The 23,361-nt window shown below is 36.8% G+C and overlaps 2 protein-coding genes and 1 long non-coding RNA gene across 5 annotated transcripts in view; 1 reads left to right on the top strand and 2 right to left on the bottom strand.

Moving 5' to 3' along the window:
- Positions 1-13,316, bottom strand: part of LOC132908027 (uncharacterized) — a 95,974-nt gene extending 82,658 nt beyond the window's left edge. The window contains exons 1-2 of the long non-coding RNA XR_009658292.1: positions 13,140-13,316; positions 10,093-10,280 (exon numbers count right to left, since the gene is read on the bottom strand). This is a non-coding gene — a long non-coding RNA (uncharacterized LOC132908027). The remainder of the gene's footprint in view (positions 1-10,092; positions 10,281-13,139) is intronic.
- Positions 13,317-14,179: 863 nt separating this feature from the next.
- On the top strand, positions 14,180-21,995 carry LOC132908016 (protein C12orf4 homolog). Of its 3 annotated transcripts, none has more exons than XM_060961543.1 (10): positions 14,180-14,402; positions 18,785-19,340; positions 19,868-20,089; positions 20,161-20,364; positions 20,466-20,581; positions 20,668-20,804; positions 20,883-21,003; positions 21,071-21,189; positions 21,304-21,429; positions 21,520-21,995. In XM_060961543.1, exons 2-10 carry the CDS (start codon positions 18,835-18,837, stop codon positions 21,631-21,633), a joined length of 1,665 nt encoding a protein of 554 aa, XP_060817526.1. In that variant the 5' UTR covers positions 14,180-14,402; positions 18,785-18,834; the 3' UTR covers positions 21,634-21,995. The 3 variants fall into 3 exon arrangements, with proteins under 3 accessions (XP_060817526.1, XP_060817524.1, XP_060817525.1); XM_060961541.1 differs by having other exon boundaries at positions 14,180-14,627; XM_060961542.1 differs by lacking the exon at positions 14,180-14,402 and adding an exon at positions 17,882-18,024.
- On the bottom strand, positions 15,974-17,853 carry LOC132908023 (SUMO-activating enzyme subunit 1). The gene is made up of 6 exons (XM_060961551.1): positions 17,508-17,853; positions 17,152-17,323; positions 16,829-17,085; positions 16,561-16,742; positions 16,361-16,493; positions 15,974-16,272 (listed from the first exon to the last, which is right to left on the bottom strand). Exons 1-6 carry the CDS (start codon positions 17,603-17,605, stop codon positions 16,107-16,109), a joined length of 1,008 nt encoding a protein of 335 aa, XP_060817534.1. The 5' UTR covers positions 17,606-17,853; the 3' UTR covers positions 15,974-16,106.
- Positions 21,996-23,361: the final 1,366 nt, after the last annotated feature.

Raw genomic sequence — 23,361 nt, 5'->3', positions numbered from 1 at the left:
CTTCCCTCTCGCGGCCTGCCATTTCACTGACAACCTCTTCTGCGAAAATCGTCTCCATTCGGATTCAAATGAGGCCTCGTTCACACCATGCCACGCGTCATATACCCCTTAGGCGCTTCGAGTGGTTCGACGCGTCGAAATCGTTGGAAGAAAGAGGGTGGAACACGCTGATTCCTTCCTTGATACACTCCACGCTTTATAGCTATCCTATTTCGTCGAGATTATGCTTGAGATTTTTACTAAACGCTCTCAGCAATAAAGATAGTTGGTTCTCTAATCCTCCTCTTTTCATGCCTGAGATTATGGTTTGGTTATGACCTACGGTGAGCCTCGAATTTCAGATGATCGACGATGACGAAAGAAAGCTTTTTTTATGTGGATAGTAAAAAAAAAACAAAGATTATTGTAGAAAAAGTGATTGAACTTGTCGTGCTTGAAAATTTGCACTCGAGAATATTTATTTATTCACTTGTGTAGAATATCCCGAATGTCCATTGAAAGGTTAAAAGAATCTGAACTCGGGTTTAAAAATTAAAATTTGAATATTCGAAGATCCTGTGTACGATTGGATTTATGAAATTGCAGCTACCTTCCAACAGCTTCAAACATAATTGTGCTGGTATAATAGAGAAAAGGTTTGTACAATGTTTTCTGAGATACAGAGGAAAGATAACCATAGACGAGATATTTTCGTGTTGTTTTAGTTATTACGAGTTTTACGTTTCGTGTCTTTGTATCTTAGTTATGATTTGTGTCTGTAGATTATGTAAAACCAGGTTAAATTTCTACCTTATCAGGCTGAAATAAATAAATACATACGTAATCGTATCTAGCACTGCACAAAGGGCTCCACACACATTTTGTTACTATTTCATCGATCCACAGAAGACCAGGCAATTTTAATCTTTACTTTACGACGTTGCTTTCGCAGGAAAACGAGCGAATCAACGTGAAAGCTTAGGGAGCAATATCGAGCGCGTAACAAGTGCGTCAAGAGGAGAGCACGAGCGTAAAAGCTAGGCTGAAACAGCCGAAACGAGTGGCGCAAATAATTAACGAAGAGTATTTTATTAAAACGTAAAACGCGTGTTGGAATCGAGGCTTTCCGTCAAACAGAAACGCCAACGACGTCGCTGTGCCTCGTATTGTGATTTCCGGGTTAATTAAGAGCGTCGTAAAATGTTTTTAAACCTCCCGCGTTACTCCAGCCAATTATTGTTTTTTTTTTTTTTTTTTTTTTTTTTTTTTATTATAGACAACCAACTCGCCCGCGTCTTTTCGTAACGACTAGAGGGACCACGTTGTTCGCCCTTCCTAATGAATATCTAACGCGACGAGGACTTCTTTCACGAGGCCATAAAGTGTACGCGACACGTCGCGACCGGAGATAAAAGCTAGGATGGACGCGACATCCGTCGTTTTTAATTCCTCGCGAGCCTCTCTACGGATGGTCTGTTGTATAGATTCATGGAGAAGAAAGGATGAAGCACGACTTTATAGTCGTGGCAATAAAATAACCATATGTTATTGGAGAAATTATATCAGAAATTTTCAAATTGAACGTACAAATGAGAATATTGTAGTATAGAATTTAAATGCAATTTCCCTCTCTAACTAGTTATTAGAAATGCCAGAAGACATAGAAAGAAATATAAGTACCAATAAATTAATTATTTCTTAGCTTTTGTCTGTGCCAACTATCCAAAGTCTAAATGAAAGTTGAGGTTTCTTTACAATTAAGAAGCGGAACATACTGGCACATATAGTTTATGTTTTCCATGAACTTGAACTTCCTTAATGTATAAGCTTTCCCTTCCTCCTGGAAAAATTGTTTCTTGGACATTTTAAGTTGTTTCTTACAAGCATTCTTCAATTGTTTTACTTACTAAATGTAATCTGATAATTCTATACAAATCCGCAGTCTATTATGAAAATTTGATTACTGTAAATTAGTTAAAGTCAACAAAATGTGCAACAGAGATTGCTTGATGAATAATCCCTTTGAAGGTTTTACGGTCTCAACTAAGAAAACAGAAGTAAAACAATCCTATAGACTTAATAAATTGTCATATTATATCTATTACTATGAAAATGGACTATAAGAACTATATAATCATTAAGAAAAGTGTAGAAACGTGTATGTTACGAACAATTAAAGTAACATAGAAAACGATCCTTCAGTTGCAGATATATATATATATATATATAACTTGTTCAGATTTTTATAAAACTCCCCACGAAAAGTTTTTTATGGTAAATGAAACTGTCGTTGCTATGCAAAGTTGTATGGTTCAGTTAGCTAATCACGATCCGTGGTTCTATTTTCAAAAGCGACGAAATTCACGAAGAAGGGCCGACGGGGTAAACGTTCGTCATGAGATACACGTAGCAGCAGAGTAGGACAAGAAACGATACAGTCGACGGTAAGGGAGAAACAAGATGGTAGGAGAGACAGCCAGTTAGCACTGTAACGGATCAGACCTAAGTACGTACTTAGTAGACCCGAAGCAGAGCCGGAGGCGTCTTAATCACGTAATTGCTCGCGAAATCCCGTGCCAGTGTATCCAGCCGCCTCTAACCACGGCGAACCAGGACATTCCGTGGAAAGCCAGCCTGAACAACCCCTTTTCGACCATAGCTGCTACGCATCCACAAGGAGACGAAGATAGTCGATCCGACTACAAAGTGATCGCAAACTGCTGCAGGCTCGATATCTTCTTACTTATTCATCCGTCGTTTCGTCTTGGCAATCGAAAATTACTCGGTCGCCAAGGTTCGTAATCCTGACAGGCTTTCCCAACTGCACAGGCTCACGAAAGTATTCAAACATTCGCAGACACCTTTTATGAATATATTATGTGCATTATACGAAACATTTTGAAATTTCACTAGTGTTTTCGCTGTTACGAGATTAGACTATCTTCGTTATATCGGAAAGTTTGGAACGAACTTGAAAATATTTAACACATACAATACAAAAGTATTTTCACAAAAGTATCTAAAGGATCAATTGTCTATTTTATTAATGAACTTCGGTATTCAGTGGAATATTTAATATTTATATGATTTATGTGATAAAAAATTGAGATTTAAATATTTAGATTTGAAACATTAAATCTGAATATTTAATACCGAGACTTCGAGAACTTAAACTAGTACAAATTTCCTTTAAATACAAGCTTAATTAACTTCGTTCCACCCTTATCCAGCCCCTCGCTAAACTTCTAATCACCAACAAAGCACCCGCTATACTGCATCGGCTTAATAAAAATTTGTCTCGCTGCGGGTGGCCACCGGTTTACGAGTTTTCTATGGAACACGGTGTCAGGGGTTGCTGTTTTCCGAAATGATAGTTACGTTCACGAGCTAGCCATTGTTTCCCGTTCCCTCGATTCACAACGATCATGAAGAAGTGGCTCTGCTCAATATTCAATAATTCGCCGGTCAGTCGTGCTCGCTCCCCTAGGGTCGTTCTCTGACCCACGCATAAAATATCGCCGAAACAAATCGGAAGTCGACAGTCCATCGAGTTCCACTGTCCGCCACGGAATAGAGGTTAACTCCTTCCGGTTTCTTCGACGAATATCCGCGACGATATCTCACGTTAATGGCGCTATTAACGATAATGTTCACGAACACAGTTCGCGATCGTTCGAACAAAGAAACGATAATTGCCACCCTCTTGAAGGCTATACCCCTCCTTCGAAGACAAGGACGCAGTAGCTTCGATGGGAAACGAATAATGTATCACCGAATGCTAATTTGCATGATTGCTACCGGTAGCTTGTTATTTCCTGCAAATTTGCCCCGTAGAATTCTCTATGAGCTTGGCTGGTAGATACGCCCGGTAGAATTCCCTATGAGTTAACTTTCCTGCACTGCGATTAATTCGCGGACTTCTCGATGAGTTTCCTTCGCTGTCTGCTGACTCGCGAATTTCTAAACGCTTTTCGAGAATATTTACTTGGAACCGAATGTGAGAAACAGGACATCTTGCATATAGTTTTCGGAGAATTATATAATAAATATTATATTATTGAGGCATAGGAAAGGCGTACAAAAATCGTCAATAAAATACCTTGCGAAGAAATATTCCAATTATATATAGAGAAAGGCTACAGTAATCTGAACATTGCAAGCAACGAACGAGATGAGAATTCACGACACGGGGGCACGATTTTTCGCGCCAGGCAGAAAGAAATATTCAAATATTGGATTTTAATAAACGATAAACAAGCCGACGAAGGATCGTACACGTAAAAATAGTGGGAATATCAGCCGCCCCGAAAGAAAATAATATTCGAGACCGCGCCGATATTCGTCGTCTACGAAAACGGTGCGGCCTTACGTCCCAATGGCTCTAACGTTATTTCCAGCAAGATTTGCCTGAAATTTGCTTCCGTGCCCGTACCAGAAGCCCATAAATATGTAATACCTCCCATATCGTACGGTTTGCTTTCCGTCCGCCTCTATTTCGATCTCTCTCTCTCTCTTTCTCTTTCTTTCTCTTGTGCAACCAACGGCATCCCCTTGCGCTTCGTGGCCCCGTCGCCGATTCACGGTGACTCTCGCAACCCCTTACGTGTTTTTGCGGGGCTGTAGTAGCTCGCGGCAATATAAGGGGAAACACGGTAAATCATTTGTCCCGAAAGAAAACACAATGCAATATCCCGGTCGTCCCGGTCGAGACGCCACCGTGTATGTCTCTCCTCTTCTGCCTCTTTCTAGCTCTCTTCTTTTCTTCTCTTCTCTCACCCTGCTTCGTATGCTTCATACTTGGCTTTTCTCGTTCTTTCTTTCTTTTTCTTTTCGGTTCTTTTCTTCGTTGGTACTGGTATCTCGGTTCTCGCAATCTTGGCGTCTCCGTCGTTTTTCGGGGGAATCGCGCGAGCCATAAGTCAACCCCTTATATCGGCAGAAATGCTTTAAAGTGGCACGCGCTCTTATAAGCCATGTGCAACCATGGTAAGAGAAGGTTTCGGCCGTTTACGAACAGAGGAAAGACGGTTGAAGGTAGAAAGGGATAGGTGGAACGTGTTTTATCGCCGCTGTTAAACGACCGACAAGAATGACACGCGGGCAGCCTTCGCGACGATTCCGAACGACGTGTGTCGTTAAAGTCGACCCCCCTCGTCCGAACGGGATAAAATCAGTTTGATTTATGCTGCAAGGATTCAGCCACGCGAAGATTTGTATGGAAAGTACTCCACTTAGTGGTAGAAATTGATTACTGGAAACAATTCTCGTCAACTAAGGATAATCGTGAGGATGCAGCACGCTTGCCTTCGTTATCGATCATTCACATCTGGAGGAAAAAGAATTATGGGATTGTTCTTATCAAGTGATCGATAGTTTTCACCAATAAAGGTTCATGAATGGATCGAATGATTCTGATTAAGCACGTGAAAGAAGGCTTCATGTTAAGGATCATCCATGTTCTCAGATTGATGCGACCAAATGTACCTACCGTAAGAACATGATTTACCTGAAGTGTACATGATTTGCGTGAAACGAGTGACAGAGATCGTGGAAGTTTTCCGAGAAAGCTCATCGATAAACTGTGTGTTAACATTATTTCTATTTTCGACACTGATAAATATCTAGATGAACGAGGCATGGGATAATTGTAGGTACACTTTGTATCAGATACACACCCGAACCATCTGGCAGCTGAAACGTGCAACACAACAAACATCGCAAGAAGACTAAAAAGGAAACACCCAATAGACCTCATAAAAGATATAACTTAGAAAAAAAACGAAGCTGGCACCCCGCTGGGGGTAGCCGCCCACATGCTATATTATTTTTTTTTTTTTTTATTTATATTTTTTTTTTCTTCACCAACAAGATATAACACTTTACCAAATGTCCGCAAGGACAAATTGTAAAATAACCAAAATAAAATAAAAAAAAAAAAAAAAAACTTTGTATCAGAGTTTCAGTCCAAAATGAACGATGCTTGTCATCCCACTAGGCGCGGACTAAAAACATCGGAAGATTCCTCGTGTCTTGATCCCTTACAAAAATGACGATGTTGTTGTTTTAAACGATCCTAAACAAGATACAAAATCGGCTTATATCGATCTTCCTCAAGCATCTTTCGTACGATGTGTACTTCGGAATTAAGTAGTTCTCGCGGGCCTTTCGATATTATTTGTCCAAGCGGAGACATGGAAAAGGGCAAACAAGGTCGAGTGTCGATGGTACAGCATGAAATCGTACCTCGAACAAGGGGCTTACATTAGAGCCCTCGTGAGGTTGGCCAGGAAACTCCACATATTTCTCCCTCTTTGGTTATTGGCTATGGGTAGAGACGAAGAGAGAAAAAGACAGAGAGGGAGTGAAAAAAAGAAAAGGGGAGAGAAAGTTGGGGAATAGGATGAAGTGGCAAGAGGAAGAGAACGGTAAACCGCGATCCAGAAAGCATTTCTCGACATAACCTAAAATAATGCCCGACAGAATCGAACAAAAGCATGAAATATGGACTGAACCGACGTCACCAGTCCCTCTGCCACACACGGTAACTTATGATACGCTTCCTCTCTCTTTCCACGCACGCTCCAAGGAAAACATTGTAACGCGACGACGACGTGCCCATTGTAATTTAACGGATGCGTTCCGCCATTCGCGAGATTTTTATCTTTTTCTCCTGGTTTCGTCCCTCGAGGATTTCCCTTCTTTTTTTCTCTCTCCTATCTTTCCCGATTCGTCGAGAGTTGCGTTCTTTCCAGAGAAGTTTAAGAAGAAGTGGCTTAAAGCACCGGCAAGCAACGGGAGGAAACATGACAAATTCTTCTTGGCGAAGAAAGGAACGATTTAACGACTCGTCGCTGTACCGAGCTTTCTGTTCGTTGGGATTTTTACCACAAAAAAAGAGGAAAAACTCGATGTAACGAGATTAACAAGAGAACGATCTTTTCGCTGAGTTTCGCGGAGAGTGAAATGGAAGCGAGGATGGCTCGATTCGAGACTTACGATGAGGAAACTTTTAATAGGATCGAGCGAATAGTTTCGAATATGTAGACGTTTTTTATATCGAATATTTAGATGATGGAGACATTTCATTTTTTTAACTGATTGGAACGAAATGCGTGTTTGAATCGGATGGTTCTCGTAACAGACACGATAGGAACAAACCTGCATCGATGTGCTTATGTAGGTCCGAATAACTTTATATTACGTAAATATACGTAAATTTTTCTTCTAAACTCTAGCAGTTTCCAATTTCCCATATTTTCCTTTCAAAATAGATTCAATCACAGCGTAAGCTATCTAATTGTTAGAAAATTTTCTAACTTTTGCATTCTGATGGCTATGACAGATACTATATTGCACGCCACAATGCTCACATCGTTAAAAATGATTACAAGATTTGTATCATGTACAATAAGAAGAACTAAAATAAAAAAATTAGATTTTTACTTCGACTATTTTATCTATGTCCCAAAATGGTCTACAAAGGTCCCATATAACCAGTCAGTTAATCTAAAAAGGCTCGTGAAAGTCACTTGCTTTTGTCGTTGTTACACGAGGATCCCTTGAATTTACGAAGAACCCACAAAGTACATAGCGACATTTTTTACCTATTTCTACGAATAATGAATGCTATCTACATACTTATCTACACTCTACAATATTCTGAAAGTCAATCGATTTCGCGGTATAGGGCCAAGAGTACGTGTTGTCCGGGGCTGTCGACCCTCTCCTTCTCCTCCTCCTTTCTAGTTTGCTCTCTGCATAGGCGTAAATTATAATGCCGGGGCTTAGAGACCGCCACTCTGACAAATTACAGGTTTGTTCTCCGGCCACCGGGACGCGCGTCGGAGATAGATTTCGTCGTTCCATCACCGTCGCTCTCCAAACCGGACCTCGCATGGCTATGCATATTAATTCAATTTCAACCCTCTCGGCGTTGCTCCCAAAACCTCCCACCTCCTCAGCCACGAACTTTTATTTTCAGATTTCTCTCTTTCTTCCAAGAGATCGTCTGTTCGTTTGCATCCTATCGTCTCATTTGTGTTAATAATGTTATGTTAGATGTTTTAAGAACTGTACGTTATTGCTCTTGATTTTTCATCGAATATCTATGCTTTTGTAATGTGTTTCTCGTGATATGAAATGGAGATTGAATTTTAGTAGTGTTTTGATTACGTCTTGTGCAATAATTTACCAATTAACAATATTACTAAATTGGCAAGCAACAAGTTATTGGTTATAGATTTCTCTATTTAACGTCATATGGAGTAATTGCTTGCTGGAATTTATAAAATTTACATGTACAATCTCATCTGTTTTGTTAATAACCAAGCTATGTGTAATAATAATATCAATGTAGATAATAGCATAGATAATAATAATAATATATAACTAAGCTATTGTACAGAATATTCTACATGGAACTAATAACGTATAGCTCGCGACTTGTATATATTGTTAATAATAATTCAATTACACAAGAGCACCCACATACACGCGCAAAAAGTATATTTCATATTGAAGCAAATACGCGAAGCTTGTTGTGCAACGAAACAGTTATATTAACACCGCTCAGATGGACGCTCCAAAACTTGTGTCACAGATCACGTTGTATCTAAGAAATATCCTTCTCGTCTTTAACTTCCATCCTCTCTTTTCGTCTCTTCTTTTGCTTGCTTGCTTCCTTCCTTCCTTCCTTTCTTTTTCCCACCCTTTCTCCACGAATCGTAGAAATAAACATAGCCATTGTCTAACTAAATGAAACAAGACTCGAAATCCCCTCTCTTAATCAGTATCATTACGTGGCTCTCTCCTAAGCCGCTTTATTCCCAGCGCATATCGTTAAGACTCTCGTCCACGATCCGAAGGAAATACTCGCGCGCTCCGCCTTCGTAAGACGACGCCGTTTCCGCTTCTCGTTTCCATACCGGCCGAGGGAATTAATTGCGACAACCGTGTCTTAATTGATAACGAACAGCGTTAAGTTCTCGCGTAATGTCTTTCCCGAAAGCGAAACGAGGGACGCGCGAATCAATGGAAAACGCGATGCAGGGTCAAAAGAGACGGAGTAAGATGCCCGTCTCCAGCCAGTCCAGACTAACGGCCGACCGTGGAAGCACAAGAGGTGAAATAATGCCGACCACGAAGCCGTATTTGCATTAGCTATTCGTTTGACCCTAAAAACTGTCGGAACTGCACTGGCGACTGCTCGTAAAACCAGGCTATGTTACAAGGGAATCGTAGCTACGCTCGAAATCTGAAACTCGACTCGAGATGGGCCCCGAATTCTCGCGATTCTGTGATGGGAGACGAGATTCGTTGGTAGATTCTTGCAGCGCGGAGATCTAAAGATTAAGACTTGACACTTCCCTCAGCGTACACACACTGTGTAATATATAAATTATATACACAGTTTCAAGAACTGAGGAATTATTTGCCTGGTGTGCAGGTACTTTTCGCATAGTAATTATTATACACGTTACTGTTTGTATTGTATTTTAATTCATTATATAGACTGTCCAATTATGTCGTTAATTATATATTAAACCCGACGTGTAGCGTTGCAATTTTACTATTTATGATTTATAATTAATCACTCCTCATTTACATTTCTGTATTTCAGCATGAATATGAATAGCATTCTATTGGCAAATATTACTGCAAAAAGAGGGTTGCACTTTCCTAATTTCCTAATTTCCATCGATGACTTTTACAAGCTACTATTAATAGAAGCAGCACCATTTTGACGTGCTAAGCGTCCTAATATATCGGTGCTTCTCTTTAGAATTAGATATCCTTAAAGTAACCAATTTCGTAGCATTAAATCGATTAATAAAACGAATGTTTCGGTTGAAATAGTTTTAATGAAAAAATTACGAACGCTGCTAAATTTTCGATCTTTGAAATCTACCCCATCGTTAATTTCATCAGCTCGAAGAGGATTTCGAGTTTCCTCGTGAATTAAGATGGTTCGCAAAGCTACATAACATGGCGATGTCCCAAAGCAAGTCAGACACAATGTAATCAAGGATATCTCGCTGTGAGCAGTAAAACGCTGAATTACATGCATCATGCACGGCATAAAAATCCACGGAAGGAAGTATTCATACGACTCACCCCATAAATCGATACTTCGTGGAACGCTGGAGTCGTAGGTGCCTGGCAGAGAAAAAGAAGATGGTTGGTCACGGACGTTCCACGGGGTCAATCCTTTCGTTTCGTCGATCGCGTGTCTTCGGTGTGTCTCGACATGACGAATACACCACGGCTGGCCGCACAATGTATCAGATTTTACGAGCGGCCACCTAGAAAAAGAAAAACGAACGAAAGAGACGAGTGTGACAGAGGAAAGAAAGAACGAGCGAGAGAAGTTGGAGCAAAAATGGGGCGAAAAGGGGTGAAAGAGGTGAAAGAGGTGAAGGGACAAAGAGCAGCGACCGCGGGGGCAGATTTTATTACGTTATTTTGTTAATGCACTCGAAGGTTGGTGATCCACGCGCCTCCAATGTGCCACGAAAAAAATATTATGTCTTTACGGTCAGAAAATCAACCATGAAAACCTTTTATGCCTTCCTTCTTCGGGTTCGTTTGCAAAATTTCACCTACGCAAGATCTCGTCCTCGGAACGAGCAACGAAACTCCTTAAACGAGGTTGATAACAATGAAGGAAAATTATAGCGGTGTAAGTGAAGACTTTGAGAGTTTGAATTTAGTCACGTAATGTAACTTTTAAAAGTATCACCTCTCTGGTTTCATAATTAAATAACTTTTATCTTTGCTGCGATACGTTTTCATGACTTGAGGAAACATAATAAACGTAGAGCATTAATTTATGAGAACTACGTTTGTAGGTGACTTTTAAAGGAACTGCTGGATTACTATAATATCTCGCACTACTGAAACTTGTTGGAATCGGATAGAATCCGATTATAAGCGGAATCCCATTTTTTTAAATTATAATTCAGTTACATCACTTCCGAATCTTCCACCTTATTGTCTACACTATTACATTATTAAATTCGCTGATAAAAGAAAAGTTCTCGTCGTAAAAGGGTGGAAACGCGACCACAAGACGGAACCTTGAAAATAGTTCCTTTGGAGGAAGAAGTTAATAAACCGAGGCTAAGTAGAGATAGAGAAAATAACACACTGATAAGGAGAAAACATCGTGGCGGTTTGGTATAAATAGGAAGCAGCTAGTAAACGAACGAAGTCGTAAGCAGTTGCCTCACGTACGCAATTTTTGCCGCCGCCGACGATCCTTGCCCGAATATTACAAGCGCGGACGATTTAGCACGGCGACGAACACAACGGCGACTCCCGTTGCATGTTTACACGGGGAATCGTAGGGGTTGTTGCCGGAAAGGTTAATTTTAGTCGGCCACCACCGGCGACGCTTGAAATCGCGTATCGTAGGCGCCAGGCGTCGCGTTCTCTCTTTGACGAAGGGATTTTCCAAATTTTGTTCGAAATTTAGTTCATTTCTATAAACATTGGCAGATTATTAGAAAGCGGTAATTTGAATAATTGTTATAATATCATTTTTGTCGTCGCTTAATCTTGTGTGTGCTAGAACAGTTACGTTATCGTACAAAGCCTAATTCACTTTGTTCCTTTCTTTGTTAGGCGTTAGGGAATCTCAACGATCTATTCCAGCTATATGTAATTTACTTCTAAAAAATGTATAATTACAATAATTATTTCTAATTCAATGTTTAACTGATACATTCGCGATGAATTTTCTCCTAGAAAAAGACTCGATCACGGTTTTAAAAATTAACAAGAGATAAAGATCTTAATTTCCCTTTTGTTGGATTCAACGTAAAAAAGAGTATTTAAACAGCTTCTTAATTATTCTTATAGCATCATCGACTTAGGTACCTAATGCTAAATATTCTACTAATTCTCGGATCTTGAAATTTTTTTAGACTTTAATCTTTGCTGCATAACATAAATATTCCTCGTATCATAAATAAAAGATTACAGTACTTAAAAAGATTATCGAAATTAAAGACTATAATAGAAATAAAAGGGCTGAACGAATTGCGCGATGACGCGAGAAACTACTTTGCTCGGTTAAACTGTAAAATGCTCGGAAACTTCGATTTCAACGCTCGGAAGTCTTGATGGGAAGCTATTAAAGTTGCATATTTGGAAGAAACGCGACCAGTTTCTGGCGAAAATGGTACCTTTACGATTCGTTTGTACCGAGAGGCTTTACGGATAGCATTTAGAGTCGGCATTGCCTTGTTGTCTCGAGGACCACCTCGTTTTACGAATGGTCTCGCGGAGGCAACGCATATCTGTCAATAAATACGCCTCGAGATATTTTAACAGCGGCAATAATTTTCGTCGCATCATAAATCAGCGTGTACAGCCGCAATGTTTGAAAGGCGTACCCTCTTCCCTTCGTCCTTTTTCTTCGTCTTCTTTCTTCTTTTTTCTTATTTCGTCTACGGTGGACTTTTGTCCCAAAAGTGCCCTGCAAACTAGTTTATGTCCATATAATAAATTTTTTAATTTATTTCATGCTTAGGCTTTGAAACTCGATAGTAAATTAGATCGACAAACGTTCGTTTACTTACGTTCGTCTTCAATTTGACAATTCGCAGGTAAGTAACCGTTACTACGAATCTTCCCTTTTCTCGGTTGAAATTTTCGGTATCATTGCACAGAATTACAAAATTACGTAAAATTACCGCGCTCATAATTTACACATTCGCTGCTATTGACGCATACGTTGCATCGATCCAATTGTCCAAGTAACGTTATTGCTTCGACAGGTGTGTTTTTGTTTCGATTTTTTAATTTTCGTATGATTCTTTCACAAGAGGAACGTGAAAATGAATAATCATGACACACTCGTGTAAGAAACAGAGAAATGAAAAATATGCAGGAGCCATAACACACGAAATCATAAACTGAAAATTGCAAAGTTATGTTTTCAAGAATAAAATCATTCAGGCGCGTTTGCGTGACGATAATTTCGTTTTAACGAGCAATTTGGTGGAACGTTCAAACGAGCATATCGCTGGAAATGAAACACGCGTTCCTCTACGTTTGCTCCTCCGCAGTCATTTAACATTCCTAGAGGCGTACGTGTCGTATTGATTCAATGAATGTACGCGCGGTAGCCGTGACAGTAGTCTTGGTAAATTCCTTACCTGACTCACGGGAAGTACCTCTACGTCTTCTAGCCTATTTGCCGTGAGATAATATCGCGAGTAAATTGTTGCGCAGGTCGATCATATTTCAGAACTACCGTGAGCATTTCCACGTTGCTGATACGCGAACCTGGCGAATGTTCTCGCGATAAAACCATACCATTGCATCGATAACAGGTACAGTAGCTATACGATTTCGTACCAAAAACGACCCATATGATCTTTAAACTACCATCTACGTTGGAACTGGTTAATTCCACGGTATTTTTCATTTAATAAAAAGCTTTAAAAAGGGTAAGCAAAGAATTTCAGGATTTATTTCGCTAAAGTAGCGTAAACTCTATGAATTACCGTTTACAAACTAGTCAATTCCAGGATTTCTTTTTAATTAAAATCACATCCCACGAACTGTATACATTATAATTAATCGCAAGATTTTTATATAAAACAATATTTAACATATTAAATATATTTAACAATAACACATAATAATATATTTAACATTCAGATAAATTTTATATATTTGACGATATATATGATAATTTTATATATATAACTCTGCAGAGTGATGAATTCTAGAATATTTTGATTTAGGATCCGTATCCATAAATTCTATACGCTGTGCTCTACAAATTTTCCACTTAGAACTCCACTCTATAAACTACCCTTCACAAATTAATCAGTCTGGTAATTCCTTAGGATCTAAACCACCCTCTGCAAACTTGTTCGGTTACAAAGTATATTATGAAGAATAAGCCTTTACAAATACCCTTTACAAACTGATAGATTCCACAATTTAGTAATAATAATCTAAACTCTAAAGCCAGAAATTACGTTTACTAACGGAACTGAATTCACTGCTCAGAGATTCAAAGAATCTCCGCCCATTCGCAACGACGAAACTTTTTATCTGTTGCCCAAGCAAAATTCTCGAGACCGAGGCAGACTCTTTTCCGGCAGAATGACGATGGACTATTAAATTTATAAATCACCAGTCAACACAATTGGTCGCGCTCGCGGACATGTGACGGCACATCAGTCACGTAACGGTTCAACCTAGTCTGGACCAGCAGAGCGAACGCGAAGGAGCGTACCAACGCGAATTAAGGGAAGCAAGGGTGACCAGTTCGTATACGAGTTTCGGCTGAGTTAATGGTTTTTCAACGAGCAGGAGACACGCGAGTGAAAGCGCCTCGTGAAAGATAATTCGACAGCCGTGAAAGCACGTGCACGCATCGTTAAGGAACCCGATTGTACATGCCTGTAAGTACCTGTAATTGAAGAGGAGGAGGAGAAGGATAAGGATATACACGAGGAACATTTGACAAGCTAATTCCTCGCGTTTACATACGATCGTTCGCGATGATCATTGGGACACGCGACATCGTGTCCATGGGAAAAGACGATACGTCATAGTTCTTCGGTGAAAAACGAATCGATTCTCAAGCACCTACGTACGAAACTGATATGCGCGGACAAGGAAGCAAGGTATGATACTTCGCGCGAAAGCAATGCAGAAAAAGCTTGGCGCAGGATCATCGCGTAATTAAATAATTTGATGTTGGATAACTTGTCTATACCTATCAGATTTCATGTCGTTGTTCGTGTTTATTAAATCTCTTCGGATTGGGTTAGATAATATAGTGAAATATCTGATTACACTCATCAAGAAAAAAGTAATTACGAAAGTTGAGACAGCGTACGAGAGAAATAAATAGACGGGTATAAATAATGGAGACGTGCTCCGTTTCTCCGTACTTATCAGACTTGGTGACGCTGTTCATGTTTATTACATCTTTTATGGTGTTAGGGTAAAATAAATATCAAATATCTAACACGGTACAGTATTTGATTACCATCGCTAAAATAGAGATAGCAACGAAAATTAAAAGAATCTATGAAAAAAGAAAATGAATATGGATGGATATGAATAACGTAAAAGAGGGTGAAATAGGTAAAATGTTATACACATGCCCGCAGAATTAAATAACTTGGAAAATAAACCTCAATCAACACATACAATCGATTCTTTCTACTCTTTGAAATACCCTGTATATTGTATATATTTAGAGACTTTGTTGAAATTCTCGTAGGATAAAGTCGATTAAACTTGGACATTGAAAAGTGATGGGATTTCATCAGGGAGATTGCACGAAAGGGTACAACGTTTTAAATAATGTCGAAACATAAAAAGAGATTGTCGCGGCAACGGAGGTAATATCGAGCGAGCCGATAAAGCATAACGAGCCGTGCTCCAACTCGACTCCCCCTTTTCCAATTTTTCAATTTCCATTTCACGTTTCCCACCGCGTTTTCCACGCGAAAGGACACGAAAAAAATCCGCAAAGCGGGTCACAAATTGCCCCGGCGGAAGCCGGGAAAGTGAGTCATATTTCCACGTACACGCGACGACCCCTTCGTTTCCAAGGATTGTACACGTTGAACAAAAATATCTTAGAACCCGTGCGAGCTGTGATAAACTACATTTACGTATGCATTTGACTTTTATATGCCATGAAATGAAGAACATGGAAATGCAACATATATTTAATATGTACATTGGAAACCTCGGCAATTAGCAATTACAGCTCCAAAACTCGAGCGATATGTTCTTTTCGGTTTTGAAGCGAGATATAAGAAGTGTAATGTAATTCGAAGTGAAAGAAATCCTGAATCAAAAATATATGCCAGGAAAGCCTCGAAAACTATTCTTTCCTGAAATAAATGTATAAAGAATTTGTGACATTTTATGATAATGTGATTACACGTAATATTGAATTATTTGTGGATTCTAACTTCTCATTAAAGAAGAATAAAGCATAAAGGAACATAGCTGTAACACAATAGTATCTTTCTTTATTTTTTAGCAAATTTATTTCATTCTTATTAAATAAAACATGGGATAAGAAATTATGAAATAGTTGATAATACAAAAGAGCACTTGAAACATACCACCCTGCAAAATTATTATGACTGACCTAATCTTAAAATCTTTCCACACAATGTATCTGGATTAAAAACAAACAAATTATTATGTGGTGTACCTTTTTGTGAAACTGTTTTAATTATTTCTTGACCCATAATGCCTCCAACAATGGCACACACTGGACTAATTTGAGCGTATAAATCACCCCTGAATCAATAATAAATTTTACTATATAGTTTTTAATAGATAAAACGTTAAACTTTTTAAATAATATAACAATTTTTTTAATACATACTGGACTAAATGATTTATTTTGTCCTCAAGATCGTATTTTTTAATAATTGCTGCAGCTTCAGCCGCAAAATTTTCACAACCTCTTTCACTGGGCAATGGGTCTTTGCCATACTTTTCACGATAATTGAGCATTACTAAAATAAGAATAGATAATATAAAAATGTCCTTAGTGTTATAAAAATCTTTTTCCAAAACACTTACTTAATATCATATAATACATTTCTGAATCTTTCGGAAGAGAAGATTTTGTAATATTTAAAATTGATTTAAAAGGTACAAAAGTGTCTACGTGTCTTTCAGTTACAACAATATTTTCAAATTTGTCCTTTTGCATAGGTTCACCGCTTTCCGAGATTTGTATTTTCTTTGTTTGTACTACATCTCTGTGAAATAAAATAATTCTTGCTTTTAATAACTTACATACATTAATAAAACCATTTCCAAAAACCTGATTTAGAAATTTATTTACTCTGCATATTCATGAGTCATTAAATCGGCAAAAGTATAACCTAGCGATCCCCATACATCTCCAGTAAAGAACTTAGTATTATGTTTTCTACATGCCTCGTTAATCCTCTTTATTTGCGTAATAGTACATTGAGTTGCACAGACTACGTTAAATTTGCTAAAGTACTTATCTGGTTTATCGTCAACATTAGATTTATCTGCTTCTACATGAACCATAGGGTTTAGGCTTTGTGCTCTCTGCACAGATGCTTCAGCCCTCTATAAACATGATTTTCATATAAATAATATACCTTCCTCTATATCTGAAGTTATTTGTTTACCTACATTTTTTCCAAGTAATTCTCTCGGTGCTAAAAATTGTGAGCACCGGTCCTGAACTGTTACATTCCTATGATCCAAAAATGTGATTGCTTTAACACCTGCTAAAATAATGTTTTTTGCTATTTCTGCTCCATATCCATTTAGGCCTATTAATAAAATTTTCGCCTCTCGTAACCTATAATTGTTTAATATTACACATCAACTCAAAAACACTTATAAATCGAATGTTTATATCCCGGTAATTAAATATATATTGATATTTAAATATATATTGTATTTCTTAATTAATTGTATAAAACAATAACTTATATTGTATTTTGAAACTTCAGAAGTTTTAGGTTAGATTGTATTTTACTTACCGTTTCTGTGATTCTAAACCCCATAATCGAATTTGTCTATCGTATAATTCAGCTTCATGATCTGTTAGTTCTACATTTTGACTTTTGTCTCCAACCATATTCAAAAATGTGATTTACTACTTGAAAATCTACTACCGCCAAAATCACGATCTAAAATTTCGCCGACGTTTACGTCTCGTAGAATGCAGCCAACGTAACAATATATTAATTCAAATAATAAGAACAGGCGACAGTCATCCAGTACTCAATACATTAGAATACTTAATGTGATGAATTTACCCAACAAAATTTTGTTTCTTAATTCTATATGTTCAAAATATAACGCAGTAAACAACATATTCCATACATACTTAAACGATATAAATAATGTTTAGGTTGGTCGAACTGGTGATCAAATGATTGGAGGGCGTTAAATGGTTTCAACGACTGTTATGTGTGTGTTTCGTTTGTTCGTTTAGAATGTTTTGCTTGAAACAAAACAGAAACAAGCTTTCCACGTGACAACACGCTTGACAAGGCAAGGCTAGCTAGCTTCGAAAATATAAACATCTTGCAAGTATAATTTTCAAGGTTTAGATTAGTAGTCATAAGTAGGGAGATGTAGCAAATATATCAATTTAATATGATATCTGCTGTTTTACATATATTTTTAAAAGCATTTACATTCCATGGGAATCTAAAATAAATGTTGTTAGAGTTTTAAATCATTAATCAATGGTACGTTCATCGAAATAATTATTTATAAACAACCCAAAGACCTTTCTACTAGCGCCCTCATAAGTCGGTAATAAAAGTTGAAAAACATATTTATTTCAAAAAATTGCACATGACACAGTGTACAAAATACACTTAAAAATGCTTGATATCGAATTTTATTATAAACATTTTTAATTGCATTAAAATTACTTGTTGCATGTTTTTAATTGACTTTTTTATAAGAGTAATCTCGGATTTATATGCGTTTGATAACAAGTTTATCTGAAAGCCAAATCTAAAGCCATTACAATTAATACATGAAAATAATTGTTTTTAATATATTATAGATAAGAAGTGCAATCAGAGGTGTTTCTATAACTTATCGTTGACCTTATGACCTGAATATTGTGAAAGCAGATCTCTGCAAAACATTATTGACTACAGAGAAATAAGCTGACTTTCCTCTTTATTATTCCTGATATTTTAAGAGTTAAATGTTAAATTAAGTTAATTTTTTTTTATATAATTTCTTTTATAAAAACCAACTAAAGATTTCTTTCTCTCTATCTCTCTTTCTTTAGAAAATAAATATCTGGCCTGTAAAGTATAATGAAAAACTATTCTAGAAGATATGAATATGCCTGAAGATGAGTATATAGAGAAAACATTTATATATAAATTTCCAACATGTACTACAAACCAGGAATATGTATTGGAAGTTCCATTAAAGATACCTTATCGTGGAAATGTCAAGGAACTTATGCACCGTATAATGTCATCTTTTAAATTGCCATGCTATGTGGAATTAGACTTATTGGAATCACTGGAGCATACTATTAAAACATTAACTTTAGAATTTTATGATGAGAAAGCAGAAAAAGCTCTTGAAAATGCAAAATCTGGGACCTTAGATATTGAAGATATTATAAAAAACTGGGAAAAAATCTATAAGCAGAAGACAGTAGAATATGCTGATCCTATTGGAACAACGGATGAAGAATTGTTTGCTGTTGCATATCATAGATTGGTACACTCTCCATCATTAGAACCTATCCTTCAAGCGGAACATAAACATGGAAGAGAAGTAACTGAAGTTATTCAGATGAGAGACTCTCAGTATGAACAACTTACTCAAAAGTTAGTAGCAATATTGTATTATGTTGTACAGAATGCTTTGTACATATTATTTTTTACATTCTTCTGCTTATATATTACACTACAAAATAAAGACTACATTCATATACTAATATTTATTTATATTATACACAGCAGTTCATGTAATATAAATTATCACTTGCATTGACCTTTCATGTAGATTATTAACAGCTTCAATATAAGTCAACAGTAATTTTTTTATAATTTAACCTTGTACTCTATGCTCCCTATTTCCGGACTATATCTTTTGATTATAATGATAGTGATATGCATGAATGTCATTTACAGAATATAAAAACTGAAATGCAATTTACTCATCTCTATCTAACATAAATAAAAGTAGAGCTTCAATTAAAATTTTCTGACATTTTAATATTTTTGTTTTGACCTGTAATTGTACAAATACAAGTGATCCAATATTGATTTTGAAACTCAAATAACTCGTTTTTATTTCACGAATGTATGAAAAAAAGAAGAGAACAGAGAAACATCAGAAAAATGAATTTTAGGCAAACTGAGGAGATGCGAGTCGCTGTAGAAGCTCTCGAAGCTGGTTCTACCGAAAAATCTATAAACGAGATGGCGGGACGACATTTTGAGGAACAAAGTTTATTGCAAGGTCATTGGGGGTCAAGAGTTGACGCACTGAAATTAGAACAAAGGCGACAATATCGTAACTGGATCATGAGGTTACTCGAAGAACAGCAAACTAACATGTTGCCGACTCCAGTGTACGTATATATAAATATAACGAATAGACATGCGATATGGACTTGGTAATTATAGATTATATGACTATTAGAGGTTCTCCAATTCTGACGATGCCACCGATACGACCAGCATTGGACAATTTTGTTCATAGCGAAGAGAAGAACACGGCTGAATATCCTATTTTGGAAGAAAGTTTCACCATACATTTGGGTTCCCAGATGAAACAGATGCACAATATACGTATATTGACAGGCGATGTTTTAGATTTTTGTAGAACAAAAAAGAGCGAGTCTGGGTTGGTAAATTAAAAAAAACAAAAAAAAAAGAAAGAAAAACTACGATTACCTTGTATTTAAATTTAGTTTGAAAAAAAGCATTTCATTTCTTTTAAAATAGAATGGATCCAACGCCTCAAAGACTACAGACTGCTCTTGGATTATATTCTAATGATTTATGCGGATTAGTATTGTTGAGCGACAATCATTTAGGAAGTTATTCGGGAATAACGAAAGGTATCGCGTTATTTTGTTGAGCACTAAATTAACAAGTGCTAATTTTCGATTATACATATCTTATTAACAATTAAATTTTCTTTTAGAATTATGTTCAATATGTCAATTAACGACAGAGTTTCATTTCCCACCAATCGATGAACAACTAGAAAAAATTCGAGAGGATGTGAAGGATGCTGTTGCCTGGAGGCAAGCGCATCACAAAGAAGGAAACGATTCACAAGTACGTAAAAGTAAACTAAAAAGAAATTAGATATTGATATCTCATCCAATTCAGTTTAAATGCATCTTTTTTCTACAGACAAAAAGATCAACGGGCAGCAAAAGTTTACAAACAGGCGATGTTTATATTACGAGGCATTCGAATTTAGCGCAAGTTCATGTAATTTTCCACATGGTAGTAAACGATTCATTGCGATCTGGTAAGTAATAAATATGTATTTATTTCACTACAGATTATGTTGATAAGAGTTTTTATTTAATTTACAGGGGATATCAATTCGAGGCACCCGGCCATTTTAGGATTACGAAATATTTTAAAAACTGCTTGTTGCAACGATGTAACCACTCTAACTATTCCAATACTTCTTGTTCATGAAATGTCGGAGGTATATTTCACTTAAAAAAAATAATCTCTGTACTAATACTTTGTTGAGAAATATTATATAGTTATAGTAAATGATTAATAATATTAAATTATAAATCTTATTTTATTATCCTAGGATATGACTGTTGCGTGGTGTACAAAGAGAGCAGAATTAGTTTTCAAGTGTGTAAAAGGATTCATGATAGAAATGGCATCTTGGGGTGGTGCTGAATTGAAGAATCTGCAATTTCTGGTACCAAAGGTGATTTAATTTAAATCCGAAAGATGTAATACAACAAATGATAGTTCTATCTAATTAACAACTTTTTAATCAAATATTTGTATTCTCTAGGGAATGTCAGAGGAAGTATTTGGTACCCTAGCTACAATGTTACCGAGCATATTCCGAGTATCGAATCCGTTGGTATTCAAAGCGACAAGCACACCGCAAACTCCAAAAAAGTGAACGACCCTCTTGCCACTGTTATTGTACACGCGTCAAAAATATTAAAGTATTTGTTGTTATATATACGTATATCACACATCTTGGCGGCAATAATTCATCGCTGGCGCGAATACTATATAAGATATGCCCGAATCTTGACAAACTGTTTCATTTATATTATATTTACGCAATTGATTTTCCAAGATAGATTTCCCAAGATGGATTTTCCAATCGATAGCCAATATCTGTACGTTCAATATCGTACGCTAGACTTTCCTAATAAACTATATTAGCCTTTCAACGATTAAAATTCTAACTCGATGATCTTACATAATATATTTAAAGTTGATACTCAAATAAATTAAAAGACATGATGGTCTAAACTTACAATCTCTGACAAATCAACCCATTAAATGGTATTACATATGTCTCTAATTACAACAATTTGTAATACCCTAGTAAAAGAGATATTAAATCTTATCTTATTCGCCTTTAGTATTACACTTTCAAGATGAAAAAAATGTTCATTGCTGATATAAGATTTTAAATTGGAAGGAGAAAAAGAAAAAGAAAAAATCACCAAAAGATGAGTCGTATCACAGGCATGAAACAAAAAGCATTCAACTTTATATTAATTGCAATAAGACTATAGCGCAACGCATTATCGTAGTCTACATGCTTGGTGGAGCCAACTTTATCGCGACGTTGGGAGTTAACCAGATATGCTTCAACGTTTCCGTCGACTATCTAATAATTAATCGTGCATTCGAGTACAATGATATTAATGGTGTATCGTCATATGCCAACCATTCCTGTTTCTTTCCTCTACCTCCATCCGATATTTTTTTTTTTTAAATTGTCCCGCGTTTAATGGCAATAAGTTTTGTCGCGCGATATCGTAGTGCGAATATAAATTAATTGAAAAAACACGTGATTAATGGGAAGAAAAAAGCAAACGCAGGGCAGATCATAAGAGCGGATCGGGGACGTAATCTCGCTTTATCGAAAAAGTGGTGCGTTAGCCTTTCGGATTCTGAACTGTTCGAGAACGGATTAACACGATGCGCGCCCTGTGAATCCATTCGAAAGGACATTTGAAGAATTTTTTTTACATTTCACGTTCGCCGGCAGCGTTGTGCAAGTCGTTTAATAAACGTGACCATGGTGTAGAAAACTTGATAGAAAAATTGAAAAGAAATTGAAAATTCAAAAAGAAACTCAATGACAAATTTTAACTGAAATATCGAATGAAAAGTGTATAGATATTAATAGATGTAATAATATCATGAGAAGGATTCGACTGAATAATTCAAATTTTAAGGAACACGATACTTATATTTTATCATTGGCAACAAACCAAAAATTATTACTGAAAATTACCACGAAGTATTAAATAATTGGAAAGTTTTTCGTCATGATTATCGATTAATTTCGTAATAATTATCGACCTGACTCTTTTTTACTTGCAACTAAATTTATTGCAAGCGAAGTTTACACTTTATGTGATGTGAAGAAAACTAAATCATTTTTAAAAGTCAAGGTATAAGTAAAGTAATAAAATAATAAAATAAATAAAATTCTAAAGTATAATAAAATATAAGTGGTTCGAATATCGCTGAAAGATTTCCATAGAGCAATAAAACTTATAAAATACGGCGCGAAAAAGAGGGAAATCGGTCAAGCAACTGCATCAGGATGTTGAGGCCCCTCCTGATCCCCTCTTAATTCGGCACTGTAATCATGAGCAGA

This window comes from Bombus pascuorum, chromosome 6 (genome assembly GCF_905332965.1).
Source record: "Bombus pascuorum chromosome 6, iyBomPasc1.1, whole genome shotgun sequence".
In the NCBI taxonomy this organism is placed as follows: Eukaryota; Metazoa; Arthropoda; class Insecta; order Hymenoptera; family Apidae; genus Bombus; species Bombus pascuorum.
The sequence above is the reverse complement of the archived record's forward strand: the minus strand, read 5'-3'. Positions and strand labels throughout refer to the sequence as shown.

Coding starts and splice junctions, on each gene's coding strand:
- LOC132908023 (XM_060961551.1), bottom strand. CDS start 17,605: ATGGTTGGAGACAAAAGTCAAAATGTAGAACTAACAGATCATGAAGCT. Junction 17,086..17,151: donor GAGAATTACTTGGAAAAAAT/GTAGGTAAACAA, acceptor TCATGTTTATAG/AGGGCTGAAGCATCTGTGCA. Junction 16,273..16,360: donor AAAATAAATCATTTAGTCCA/GTATGTATTAAA, acceptor TTATTGATTCAG/GGGTGATTTATACGCTCAAA.
- LOC132908016 (XM_060961543.1), top strand. CDS start 18,835: ATGAATATGCCTGAAGATGAGTATATAGAGAAAACATTTATATATAAA. Junction 20,090..20,160: donor AACATGTTGCCGACTCCAGT/GTACGTATATAT, acceptor TATGACTATTAG/AGGTTCTCCAATTCTGACGA. Junction 21,430..21,519: donor TGCAATTTCTGGTACCAAAG/GTGATTTAATTT, acceptor TGTATTCTCTAG/GGAATGTCAGAGGAAGTATT.